The 13204-nt window shown below is 37.5% G+C and overlaps 1 protein-coding gene across 1 annotated transcript in view; it reads right to left on the reverse strand.

Annotated features, from left to right (window-relative positions):
- Positions 1-1360: 1360 nt before the first annotated feature.
- Positions 1361-13204, reverse strand: part of LOC137847175 (spindlin-Z-like) — a 29824-nt gene continuing 17980 nt past the window's right edge. Inside the window, exons 2-4 of the mRNA XM_068665468.1 lie at positions 12326-12579; positions 11425-11658; positions 1361-5120 (exon numbers count right to left, since the gene is read on the reverse strand). Coding sequence (XP_068521569.1) covers positions 4921-5120; positions 11425-11658; positions 12326-12579 — 688 coding nt within the window. The 3' untranslated portion in view covers positions 1361-4920. The remainder of the gene's footprint in view (positions 5121-11424; positions 11659-12325; positions 12580-13204) is intronic.

The raw sequence follows: 13204 nt of genomic DNA on the forward strand, positions 1-13204 counted from the left end.
ATGGGTGAAGAAAATTTTAGTTGTAATAATTACGCTAATGATTTTTAATTTGCATATATGTATTGGTACAATGTATCTGCATCTGCTGTTCAAAGCTAATCTACTAGAAAGGACATTAGTCTTGAATACAAGAATTATTTTGATCATCTTTCTATAACTGTGTGTATAATCATCTGTAAGATGGTACAGTGTTAGGTTGTAGTTGTTGCTCTAATATGATGATGGTTGTAGTTTGCTCGCTACAAACCCTCAAAAGAAAAGGGATTGATACTGAGTCAGAAGGACATATGGTTCTCTCCCTGGTAGAATAATAGAACCAAATCTGAAATGTTTTATGAACAGACAGCCCAAATCTCTTCTGTGTTTAGTTAGATAGAAGGAAGGCTAGAAACTTTGTATGTCTGATGCTACTTTACTCACTAATTAGTCAGCCTTATCTGTAAGACCATACATAATTGTGTCTCAGTATAGGGGAATGGAACAAGGTAACCCAGGCCTGGAGGATGTGTCTGAAAAGAATAGGTGAGGAACTCATGGTATACATAGATCCTTGGATACATAAATGACTTAGCTTATTATGCATGCCTAAATTTAAACAAGATAAGAAATAATCTGATGATCTGAGCACGTGCAAGAACTGGGTTCTTGTGCAATCCAGCGAACATAGTGAGGAAGACTACTGACAACCACCAGAGACCCCTCAAAAGACCACCAGTAGAATCAGACACATATGTCAGAGACATTTATATATTTTAATGAATTCCAGTAAATAGCATGAATATGTTAAATATTTATTGGAAATCCAATGAATATGTATGTTTTGATTGTATATAACCCCTGTAGCTTGAACAATTCGGCATGCACATTAGGTGGAGTGATCTCCTGTGCTTCCAGCACCGCAATTAAAGAATGCCTGCTTTTTAAAACTCCAAATTGAGCCTTAGAGAGTTTCTTTGACTGACTTTTATGGTAACAGTATCACTTAAACACTGACAAACACTTCTACTGTACCCCACTGCTGAACTACTGCTAACAGTTTGAGCTATAGTGCATTCTGGAAATAGAGGCTCCCTCACACTTACATAACCACCTGAAGAGGAATCTTTCAGCCTTTGGTGAAATACAGTTTAAACATTATGCTTTACCTCAGTTGAATTCTATCTTATCAATGTTCCTACTTACTTGACAAAGAAAAATAAATTGGCTAAGCAAGCAAACATTTCATAGGGGAAAGTGTTATACTGGCTCAACATTGAAATACTAAGTTGTTTTAAATTTATTTTTTTAATGAAGAAACTGCTTTTTCACAGTCTGAAGTCACATCACTACATTTTGCTCATGAGAACAAAATTTACAGTCATGAGTTGCACATAAAGGATTTATTTTAAACGTTTTAAGGATAGAGTTACATCATAATTATAAAAATTACTTACAGAATTAAGTAACAGATTTAAAGTGTTCATACTTCTAAATGCAGAAAACAGGGAACTGTCTACATTGTTCGAAATAAAATAAAAATAATGAAATCGAGCTCTAAAGATGAAGTCATTACCTAATTTTAAAATGTGAATACAAAGACCTCTGAACTATACACATACCAAGAACCATCCAAATTGCACTAATGAAAGATGTAAAATACAAAAAGCACAGCATTTTTAAGGAACCCAAAACTGCTTTTATAATAATTTTTCCCTGAATCATCTGTAATATATTCTGTCTGAAGATAACGCCTCCCTTTTTAAATAATTCATTTAAAGAAGGCTTATGCCTATTGCAATAAATAGGATTTTCCCCAAAGTATTTCAGTCTTCATGCAGTCCAACTTATTTAGGGTTTGGCATTCAAAAGAAAAAATGTAGTGTTTTACTAATCAGTTGTGATTTTATTTGTTCTTGAACAGAATACATGGTCCCTTCAAATGCTGTATGACACATACAACTGGAAAATTACCTTCTGTTGGCATCATGCTCGCTTCACCAGCGCATTTAATCCTACTAACAACCATTAAAACAGCACAATAAGCAAATTCACAAAAAACTGAACACACACAAAAAAAGAACAAAACCCAAACCTAAACATTATAACATGCAAATTCAGTTTGTTACATTGAACGTTCTAACATTCTAAGCATGCAAAAAAAAAGATGGCCTGGTTTTAAGTTTTTTTTTTCCTTTTTAAAAGTTTTAATTGGCAGCTTGACATCATGCACACAATACATAACAATACTACAGCAGGTAAATGAGAGAGGCCAATAACTTTTATACAAAGATCCATGTCTTGTGCCATCACAAGCCCTATGATAAATTTGGAAAGTAATGTTGCACCCCTAGAACAAGGGACCAACATATAGTTACCAGGTTAATGAAAGCACTGCATGCAGATCTGAAACATGAGCCTAAAACAAAGCCCAAGCAGATGGCAGGGAGTGGAATTAGTCTCAAGCCACAAAAAGGTGGTTTAAGCTATAGAAAATAAAGAAAACAACAAAAAAATCACAACCTAACAACAATAACAAAATTAAGAAAAAAGATTAAAAGAAGAAATCATGCAACAGACAACAATGACATCTAAAAACTGCCATAAATTTGACAGTTTAGAGATTATATTCTAATTAGCAAAATAAGTGTTGTATTAGTGTCTTGCATAAAACCCACACGTAAGCTTAATGCTAAAAGTGTTCCAGTAAACCTCAGCTATTTCAAAACAAACCTTGTATTCCTTAGAAGTATAGCCCAAAATTCACTGTACTAAGTTATTCATGTATCTTGTGTATAATCAATACACTCACTCATTCTTGTGCCACAAATATCAACTGGGGCTCACGGAGCCAGGCTCAGCTTTAAGATTTACATGCAGGACTCGTAAGAGTCAATAGAAAGCACATAACAGATCTGCAGGATGAAAGCACTGTGTTGCAAATCTGCTCACTGTTCAAAACACAAGGAAAAAATTATGACTTAGGTACTTAGTGCTTAAGTACTAGATTGAGAAGCTGTGAACTGAAAGACAATAGTCTGCCTTTGGTTGCCCATGATGAAATACTGTACAGAATGCAATATAGTAGCAAGGGACAAAGGATTAAGGTATATTTATATGGTATTACCATTAAACAGCATAATGAGGCACAGGCCTTAAGGCTAAAATATGAAATCAGGCAAAGAAAAGGACAGAAGGGGTCTTAAACCACTTAGTTCTTGATATCAAGGATACCCACAACAAAGGTCAGATCTCTGAGTAACAGCACCTCTCCTGCATCCTTCCACTAACTGCATAAAGTTGGATATCTATGTATTCCTTCTTTCCATCAACAGTGTTGACTGTCCTCGTGTACTGTGTTTCTGTGAAGCTGTACTTTGAACCTTGTAGAGCTCTGCTTTAATGTAAGCATGATAATTTTGCTGCTGTGCATATCCTTGTTGCAGCTCTGTAGCTTTTAAAAGCTGCTACACTTAAACAACAACAACAACAACATAACCTTGATTTAGAACCAACTTGCAAGATTAAAACTGTGGAAGGATTTGTCTGTTGTGGGCTGCTATTTACATCCACAATCTAATGCAGATGACTGAACCACTGAGACTGCCTATAGCTTCCATTAGATAGTATACCACTGGCATGCAGAATTCTAGTGTTCATAGAATGAAATTCACGTTAATAGCATACCTCTAAGCAAGTATACCACCAAAGGCAACAATGGGTTTAAGCTGTAGATTTGTCTGGTCACTTCTTACATGGAAAAGCCAGAAAAACAATACATTGGGAACATTCCTTCTTGAACCAAGATAGTTAAGAACAAAAGAAAATTAAAAAAAAAAAAAAAAAGCAAAGCAAAGGAAAGAAATACAGCAGACTGAGCAGAAGGCAACAAACGCTTCTCCTTCTCTAAAGGAGGTCTTCAATGTAAAAGGGTCCCACCCCCACCCCCATGATTGTATTTACCATGTAAAAGATTAATTACTCTTAGGCTTCTAAATCCACACACAAATATCCAGTTTGCTAGGTTCTGATATTAAATGAGAAACTAGTGATTGCCAATGCATAGTCTAAAGTCTTCTTAAGTAGTATATATACTGTTAAACTTGTGGCACCAAACACTTGGGTTTTGCTAAGAAATGTGTATAACAAAACAAAGTACAACATTTAGGATTGAAGGCAGCTTTTTTTGTGTCTATTTTACTGGTTCCTACAACTTGTAAAAACTGGGCCATTAACCTGCATTTTCTAATTAACTGGTTATACAGATTAAATATATTTTTATACTTTAAAGCGTTTACACTGAAAGGTGCTTAAGTCAAACAACTGATATTCAACTGCTCTGTGACTACTAAAAACGCACAAGTATTTCCATGTACCACAAATTCTTAAAAAGCTTAATGTTAAATAAAGTGTAGAAACACAGTAGATTGATGTTACTTGTGTTAGGCACTCCTTACCGCTGCACAAACCATTCAAACCTTTCAGGAAAGTCACTTCTGTATCAACCTGGAAAACAAAGGACTGCCAGTAGCCAAGAAATTAAATTTAATGTTACAAAAGAAGGTATATCGAAAATAGCAAACTACACTTCCATGTGGCAGTTGAACAGGTGAGTGCAACGTTGAAGAAAGTTAAAATCTATGAAAAAAAATAGATTACAATACTAGATTGACTTTATACAGCTTGATTTTGCAGCTGTTCTTTGCTTTTAACTCCCTCCCACCCAAATATATTGACTTCCTTCAAGAAAAGGAGTTCTTATGCAAAACGTATCACGTTCACATAAATGTTTTTATCATTCAGTACACAACAGTTTTGATGACAGAGACTGTGGCTTCACAGGGACATTTAAGCTTTCATTTAACTGAAAAGCAGTCAAGTCTTTGTGTCTACAAATTTTACATTTAATAGTTCTACAAATTTGGCAAAAGTTCATGTTGATGTCTAGGATGTCTTCACCAAATCATAGACATAAATATGGAAATCATCATCAAACTTGATGAAATAGACAGATGGTTTGGCTTCAACTTGATGAATGACCATGCCAGTCCTTTTTGATCCATCTTCTTTGGCATATTCCACTTGTTTGCCTACCAGGCTGTCCACAACTTCTCCTGGTTCCCGTTCTGCAGGAGGTGAATCATCTGTAACACAAAAATACAGCGTACTTTAATAGACATTTATAGATTTATTTTCAATAGAGAAAACTGCAGTCTTTAAAAGTTATGAGAAATAATCACAAGTTTAAAATGCAGAGTATGTCTAAAACAAGTTGTTCAGACAAACACCTAACTACTGCCATGCTTCTAGAAAGTACAGTCACAGAATTATTATTTTTTCTTTAAGGTAATGCTATCTTCAATTTTATGAAGTCAGAAACAGCACTTCATTTGGTTAGAAAAGTAATTTTTTTGACATGAAGGTTTACACGCTAGTTACAGAATATATTTGTAGATAATTAAATTTAAACCCCCAGCAGAACAAGACACTGAGTCTAACAAAAAGGCAGGCATGCTAGGCATCCCTCTCCCCACATGCTTTATTCAAAATGCCAATGCAAGCATGCCAGTGCAATAAAACCACATCTTCTAAATTAAGTGTAAACTCCTTAATCAATAAGGCTGTTAAAAGGGGCTTTTGATTTCACACTGGAATGGATGCTGTTGCTGAAGTCTAACAACATTATATGCTTTTCTAGCAAAATCTTTAAGGACACAGTTCACATTATCTGAAAAAGATCCAGATTCAGGGAAGGGAGTTCATACTTTGGAGTGTCTTGGAAACAGAAGTAAATAGTAGATAACCTCATGATGAGCATGAAGGGAAAAAAGAGCACATGAAAAACAGTTCTTAAAAGTGGAAAGAATATAGGCCTTTTCCCTTATTTTATTCCCTTATAAGAAAACAAAGCAGAACTATTAAAAGCAGAAATACCTTACAATCCTTGTTAAGGTTTTACACAGAGAACACATTACTTGGAGATGCCTGCTTTATTTGTGACTGTCGTGGTTTAACCCGGACAGCAGCTAAACACCACGCAGCCGTTCGCTCACCCTCCCCCCTCCCTCTCTGGGACGGGGGAGAGAAATGAAAAGTGAAGCCCGTGAGTTGAGATAAAGACAGTTTAATAAGACAGGAAAATAATAATAACAATAATAATAATAACAACAACAACAACAATAATAATAATAATAATACAATGGTGATAATAGTACTACTAATAATAGTATGTACAAACAAGTGATGCACAATGTAATTGCTCACCACCCGCTGACCGATGCCCAGCCTAACCCCGAGCAGTCCGGCCCCCTCCCCCCGGCTAGCCACCCCTATATATTGTTTAGCATGACGTCAGATGGTATGGAATACCCCTTTGGCTAGTTTGGGTCACCTGTCCTGGGTCTGTCCCCTCCCAGCTCTTACTGCACCCCCAGCCTGTCCGTTGGCCGGACAGAGCAAAAGGCTGAGATGTCCTTGGCTTAGTATAAGCACTGCTCTGCAACAATTAAAGCATCGGGGTGTTATCAGCACTCTTCTCATCCTAAGCCAAAACACAGCATTCCACCAGCTACTAGGAACAAAATTAATTCTGTTCTAACTGAAACCAGGACAAGCTGAGACACTGCTTTGTACAGGTACGGAGGAATTCTCTCTTCAAGTTGGTGAAACTTTTCAGAAAGTTTCTCCCAAGTGTTCTCTTTCGGTCATTGGACACTGGTTGGTTCAGGTGGGGAGGAAGATAGATTCTCTTCAAGTTGGTGGAACTCTTCAGAAAGTTTCTCCACAGCTGAGACGCAGGCCTGTAAGGAAGAGGAGAGACTTTCTTCGTACTGCCGGAGTTGTTTAGCCACTTCATCCACTGTGGGTTCCTCATCCTCTTTCCAGGCCATTATTGCCAATGAGCTGGCATATGATGATGGTGCACTCCGTACAAACTTCCGCCACATGGGTCGTGTACACCTGACTTCATCTGGATCTTTGGATGTTTGTCTGAGGTCTGGATCCTCATAAATCACTTCTCGTACGGCTAATTCCCTCAGGTACTGGATTCCCTTCTCCATAGTGGTCCACTTGCCTGGTAGACATAAAAGTTCTTCCTTGAAGGGATACCTTTCCCTCACAGCTGAGAGGAGACGCCTCCAGAGGCTGTGAGATTGTGCTCCATCTGCAATTGCTTTGTCAATGCCTGCGTCTCTAGCAAGGGATACCAGTCGCTTGGCTTCCCTGCCATCTAATTCCACACAATTTGCTCCAGAGTCCCAGCATCGGAGCAGCCAGGTGACAAGCTGCTCACCTATACAGCGACCAAAATCTTTTTGCACATCTCGTAACTCACGCTCGTTTAGACTTCGGGTAGTGACTGTTGATTTTTCAGCATCCTCATCTTCCTCCTCCTGAATCCTTGATGGCCCAGCGTCGTCGTCATCTCCGTCGTCTCTATACCTAGATTTGACAGAAGACTCTCTGCGTTCTAAACGACGTGAATCTCTATACCATTTTTTCACCTTCTCTACAGGGGCAGCTTGCACTGCTACTGCTTGTTTCTCTGACCTTGTTACAGGATCTGCCACAGAAGTTGGAATACCCTCTGCAGGGTCAACTTGTACTGCTACAGCTCGTTTCTCTGACCCCGTTACAGGGTCTGCCACAGGGGTTGGAATACCCTCTGCAGGGTCAACTTGCACTGCTACAGCTCGTTTCTCTGACCCAGCCACAGGAGCTGGAGCGGCTGCAGGAACCGGAGCTGGAGCGGCTGCAGAGTCCACCGTAGGGGTCACAGTGGCCGTTGGATCTGTCACAGGGCTTGGAGTGGCCGCAGGGTCTGTGACTAAGTTGATAGCAGTATCAATGGCAGCTCGATAGGCATGAGCCAGGCCCCAGCACGTTACAATGATTTGTGTTACTTTGGAACTGCCAGAATCATGACACCTTTTTTTCAAGCATTCTGCCAGTTTTTGAGGATTTTGCCATTGTTCAGGGGTGAATTTCCAAAACACTGGGGGTGCCAACTGCTCTAGATGCCTGCCCATATCCACCCATACTCCCTGCCACCCACAACTATACTGCCTCCGGGCAGATCTCCGGATGAGCTTCCCAAGTAGTTGTTTAACTTTAAGCAGAATCTGAAGTGCATTCAGGAGGCAGAACAACAAGACTATGCTGGTCTGAGTATCCCAAGAATATTCAATATCTTGGAGAGCTATTGTGACAAGCTCAGGGGATAAGAGGGTGGTGAAGGAGGAAGGGAGAGTGATCCAGGAGGATACAGGGGTGGTGAAGGAGAAAGGGAGAGTAATCAAGTAAGAAAAAATATCTTCCCCTTTCCCCTCCACAGACTGACTCCCTAATGGAAAAAAACAATAGGTATAATTGCTAATAGTTCCCAAGATACAGTTTCCAAAGTACAGAGTCGACGATGTTACTGAGTATAAATAACAAGTTAGAGTCATGACCAGATATCTCATCGTCTCATAAGCCATTGCTACAACACACAGTACCATAATGATCTGAAACCAGGGCCCGGAGAGGATAAACAACATGACAGAGAGCAAATACGGAAAATAATGTACTATAATACTCAATTTGGAAAACAGGCGCAGCAGAGTTGAGATTAAAGCAATCAGCATTATGACAAGCGACTATTAAGCAGGTCTAATACTTACACCAATTTTAGTTTAACACACTCTGGTTAGATCTGCCGTTATCTCAACCTTTCGGGCCCCACGTTGGGCGCCAAAAAGACTGTCGTGGTTTAACCCGGCCAGCAGCTAAACACCACGCAGCCGTTCGCTCACCCTCCCCCTCCCTCTCTGGGACAGGGGAGAGAAATGAAAAGTGAAGCCCGTGAGTTGAGATAAAGACAGTTTAATAAGACAGGAAAATAATAATAACAATAATAATAATAACAACAACAATAATAATAATAATACAATGGTGATAATAGTACTACTAATAATAGTATGTACAAACAAGTGATGCACAATGCAATTGCTCACCACCCGCTGACCGATGCTCAGCCTAACCCCGAGCAGTCCGGCCCCCTCCCCCCGGCTAGCCACCCCTATATATTGTTTAGCATGACGTCAGATGGTATGGAATACCCCTTTGGCTAGTTTGGGTCACCTGTCCTGGGTCTGTCCCCTCCCAGCTCTTACTGCACCCCCAGCCTGCCTGTTGGCAGGACAGAGCAAAAGGCTGAGATGTCCTTGGCTTGGTACAAGCACTGCTCTGCAACAATTAAAACATCGGGGTGTTATCAGCACTCTTCTCATCCTAAGCCAAAACACAGCATTCCACCAGCTACTAGGAAAAAAATTAATTCTGTTCTAACTGAAACCAGGACAGTGACCATCTTATTCTTAAAGAAAGATTTTTCCATTTGTGGCTCACTTTTTTCAAGCCACAGATATATTATTTTTGTGTTGCAAATCTGCTCACTGTTCAAAATACAAGGAAAATTTATGACTCAGATATTTAGTGCTTAAGTACTAGATTGAGAAGCTGTGAACTGAAAGACAATAGCCTGCCTTTGTTTGCCCACGATGAAATACTGGATAGAATGTATCTTTTTATAACTGTGTATAATCACCTGTAAGATGGTAGTACAGTGTTAGGTTGTAGTTGTTGCTCTGATATGATGAGGGTTGAGCTTGCTCACTACAAATCCTCAAAAGAAAAAGAAAAACCCCATGTTTATTACGTAGTTACCTTCTTTCATTCCCTTCACATGAACTCATTATCAGTTCCCCATTCAATAGTTATTAAATGCATGTTTGTTTTCCTACCATCAGAAATCCTAACTCAAGCAAGATAGCTTTTCTGTTTCTTATAAAACTGCATGATAATTTTCACTTTTTCTTTTATTCTTTCAACATGTCAGTTTCTGAGAAGAAAATACACTGAGCCTCACTAACAATGAGAACTTTGCATTGGGAAGAGTAAATATTTTTTAAGGTGGAAATTTAGACTGTTGTATACAAAATGGGTATACAAAACCTGATATTAGTGAGGAAGAGTTTCATCCTTCCCCAATTAAATATATGGTAATGTAGCAAAAATAAATCCTTGCATAACTTGCTGTTACTATCCTTCTTAAACTTTTGAGCATGATCTCTAAGTAATATAGATTTTTGTACTGCTTTTGCTATTAATGTTGTTTGCTGTTCTTATAGCTTAAAAGGTAATTTTGTTTTCTAACTCATTAAATTCATAAGAATTTATGTTAGACACCTGCTTTTCTAATATAGTAATCACTACTGTAAAAACTAATTAAACAGAACTTTTATGGAAAACACAACAAACCATTCCTAACACATAAGACTTCAGATGTAAGTAATCAATATGTTCATGAGGATAATTTAAGACATCCCACAATCCAGTTTAAATGTGAGCATATACAAAATACATATACACTTTTTTCAAGCCACAGATATATTATTTTTTGGTAGACTGAAAAAAAATAAATCTAAAGATGTAAGATTACTACAGAGGCTACGCAAGTAAGTGCTACCTGTTCACTCAGCCGTAAGACTATTTATCATCAGTGCTAGATCTGAAGGAAGACAGTCTCAAACTCGATGAATTAGTTTTAACTAGTATTTATGTAGTGCATTGCATAGCCAAACGCTAATTATCTAATTATTAATTCACTTTAAAGCTAAAATTGCCTCTCTGTCAGAGAAGTGCTTTTTAGGTGCAGGGAGAGTACAATATTTTTGACAATCTTTTTTTTAAAAAAAAAAAATACATATATATATACACTGGCTATCCAAATCTCTTGAACGATATTGATTATGTGAAAATCCTTCTATATTAATAGGAATATCACCAATAATTTTCACTTCAAGAAGGGAAGAAAAAATATCCCTCCTAACCTATTGAAACATTTTTCCTGTTACTGTGTTTAAACGTGAGAGAAAATGAGTTCTCAAAAGTTCTTTCCTCCAAAGAACTACTCAACACCTTTCCAAACTGAAGATGCCCACTCAAACTAAATTAATCTGCCTATTTTAGTTATCCCCAAAACATTATTCTTAGAAGAACTGCTTTAGAAATCCAAATCCAGAGCCTGTCAAGGAGCTGTGACACTTTTATAAGAAAACAACAGTGGAAGGCTTCTAGTTTGTCAGTTTCCAGTTAAAAAACTCCAAATGTTCTCTCTTCCACAAAAGTATGTACATCCATCAGAATTAGGCATAACTACAGAACAGTATTTTCCTGTATTTATTGCATACTTCACCACTGATTCAAGTGAAATATTTTAAGAGTTAATACATGTGTATTTTCTGTTGTGCTACAGTTTTGATACTTTTAAGAAAATGTAAAAAAGGGAGTAACAAACAAGACCCTTGTTTGTCATCTCTCTTTTCCATAAATAAACCATAAGCCAAACAGCAACACAAAGAGAGATGCCACTTTCTAAAAGAAAAAAGTAACTGTCCTACTCACTGGAATCAGGCATAATGCGAAGGTCACCTTCTTTATAATCATCTAAGAGCTGGTACATGTACAAGACAGGATCTTTCTCATAGGTAATATAAAACCATGTGTTCATAATAGGAGCTCGAGCCAAGACCATCCCTCTCCATTCATCTTTTGAGCCATCCTCTGTCTCAAACATATGTTCCACAGCTTTGCCAATCATTGTGTCTGCCAGGTGGGCATCGCTAATTCGAGATGAAGCTGAAATGACATAAGTTCATAAATCCATTGAAAAAATACAGATGTAAGTCTTTGTCAAAAATAATCTTTATCCAGATTCATTAATAAATTTGTTTGAAAGTTAGTCAATTCACATATAAATCAAATACTGTCTATTCCAGATATTTGAAGAATAAAAATCTGCAGAACTTTAGGAATTATTTTAACATTTTAACACTTATTAACATTTTCCAGCACTGTACACCTCCCGGTCCAGATTAAACAAACTGTTATAATGCAAGGTAAAGGGAGACCTTTACTTTGCTATAGGCCATAGCAATAAATAATGTCTGTATTTTCAATATTTGTATTGTGGGGGGAGGGGAGAGGAAGAAGAGAGGCTAATCACAGAGCAGCTCTATGAAATTATTAATGAAAGTGTTGGATTTGGTCACCCCGAACCCCATTCTAGAGACTACTACTGATCTCTTTGCAGTCAGGAAAAACAAGATCTTACTCCATTCATAAACGAGTAATTACTAGGGTAAACTTGAACTTTGTGAAAATTTGGATTATCTGCAAAGTGATAAAATGTGATTTAATAAAATTTAAATATTCTGATGTTATCTTCAGGGAAAGTCAGGAGAGATTAGTGGAGAACATTTAATATTAAATTACAATATATGCATATATAGGAATAACCTCTTACCAACTCTGTCTGGAAGGACTTCAAGTGCTGAAACTCTTTCATCTTTGTGCAGTTCTAATCCATACACACAATCAAATCCATCATACTTTATAAGATAGAGAGAGGGATTTACAGGAACTTGATCAAGAACTGTGCCCTTCCACTGTGTTACAGGTCCACTCCCTTCTTTCCAGCCATGCTGTATTCTGCAGCCTACAATGTTTCTTCGTGGCTGAGAAATAGGTTTGCTTGGTCCCACATTGTTTCTATGCTTTCTGTACACAGATACAAACATAGTATTAAACAAGTACATACTCAAAATTCTACTCTGGCAAGAGCTGTATGCTTTAAGAAGGCAATATATTATTATATATTAATTAAATTAAAATTATAAAGATGCAATAAATTCTAATACAGTTTAGTGCACATTTTTCAAATTAGGGTATAAAGCATATTCTATTGTACTGGAAAAAGAAAAAAAAAAACATTGAAAAGTAACAAAACACTTTCAACATTTTGTATAAAGTTGCTTTCATAATATCAGTTTCCAAACCTAGCTTGCTTAAGCCAAAAGAACTATTTTACCTAGCGCAACAATGAACATCAAAACTCATTTGTTAAAACCCTAAATCAGGTCTCAAAGAGCAATGTTACCTGACAGTACTATAGCTTTGCTACTTCGTTGCTCTCTGCGGAACAGTAAACATAATTCCCTTACCACAGGAGGAATAAGTTAGTGGAAACTTTAGTGGTGGTTGATTAAAATTCTTCAAGGCATTTGTTTTCCCTAACCTGTGTTGTCACCTGAAAGAAATTTCACTTCCCTCTGCACTTACAGGTATCTTTGACTTCAAGTGTTTTTAAAGACATATTGTAGTGACAATATTCTTCTAACATTCC

The sequence above is a fragment of the Anas acuta genome, chromosome W (genome assembly GCF_963932015.1).
Source record: "Anas acuta chromosome W, bAnaAcu1.1, whole genome shotgun sequence".
Taxonomy (NCBI): Eukaryota; Metazoa; Chordata; class Aves; order Anseriformes; family Anatidae; genus Anas; species Anas acuta.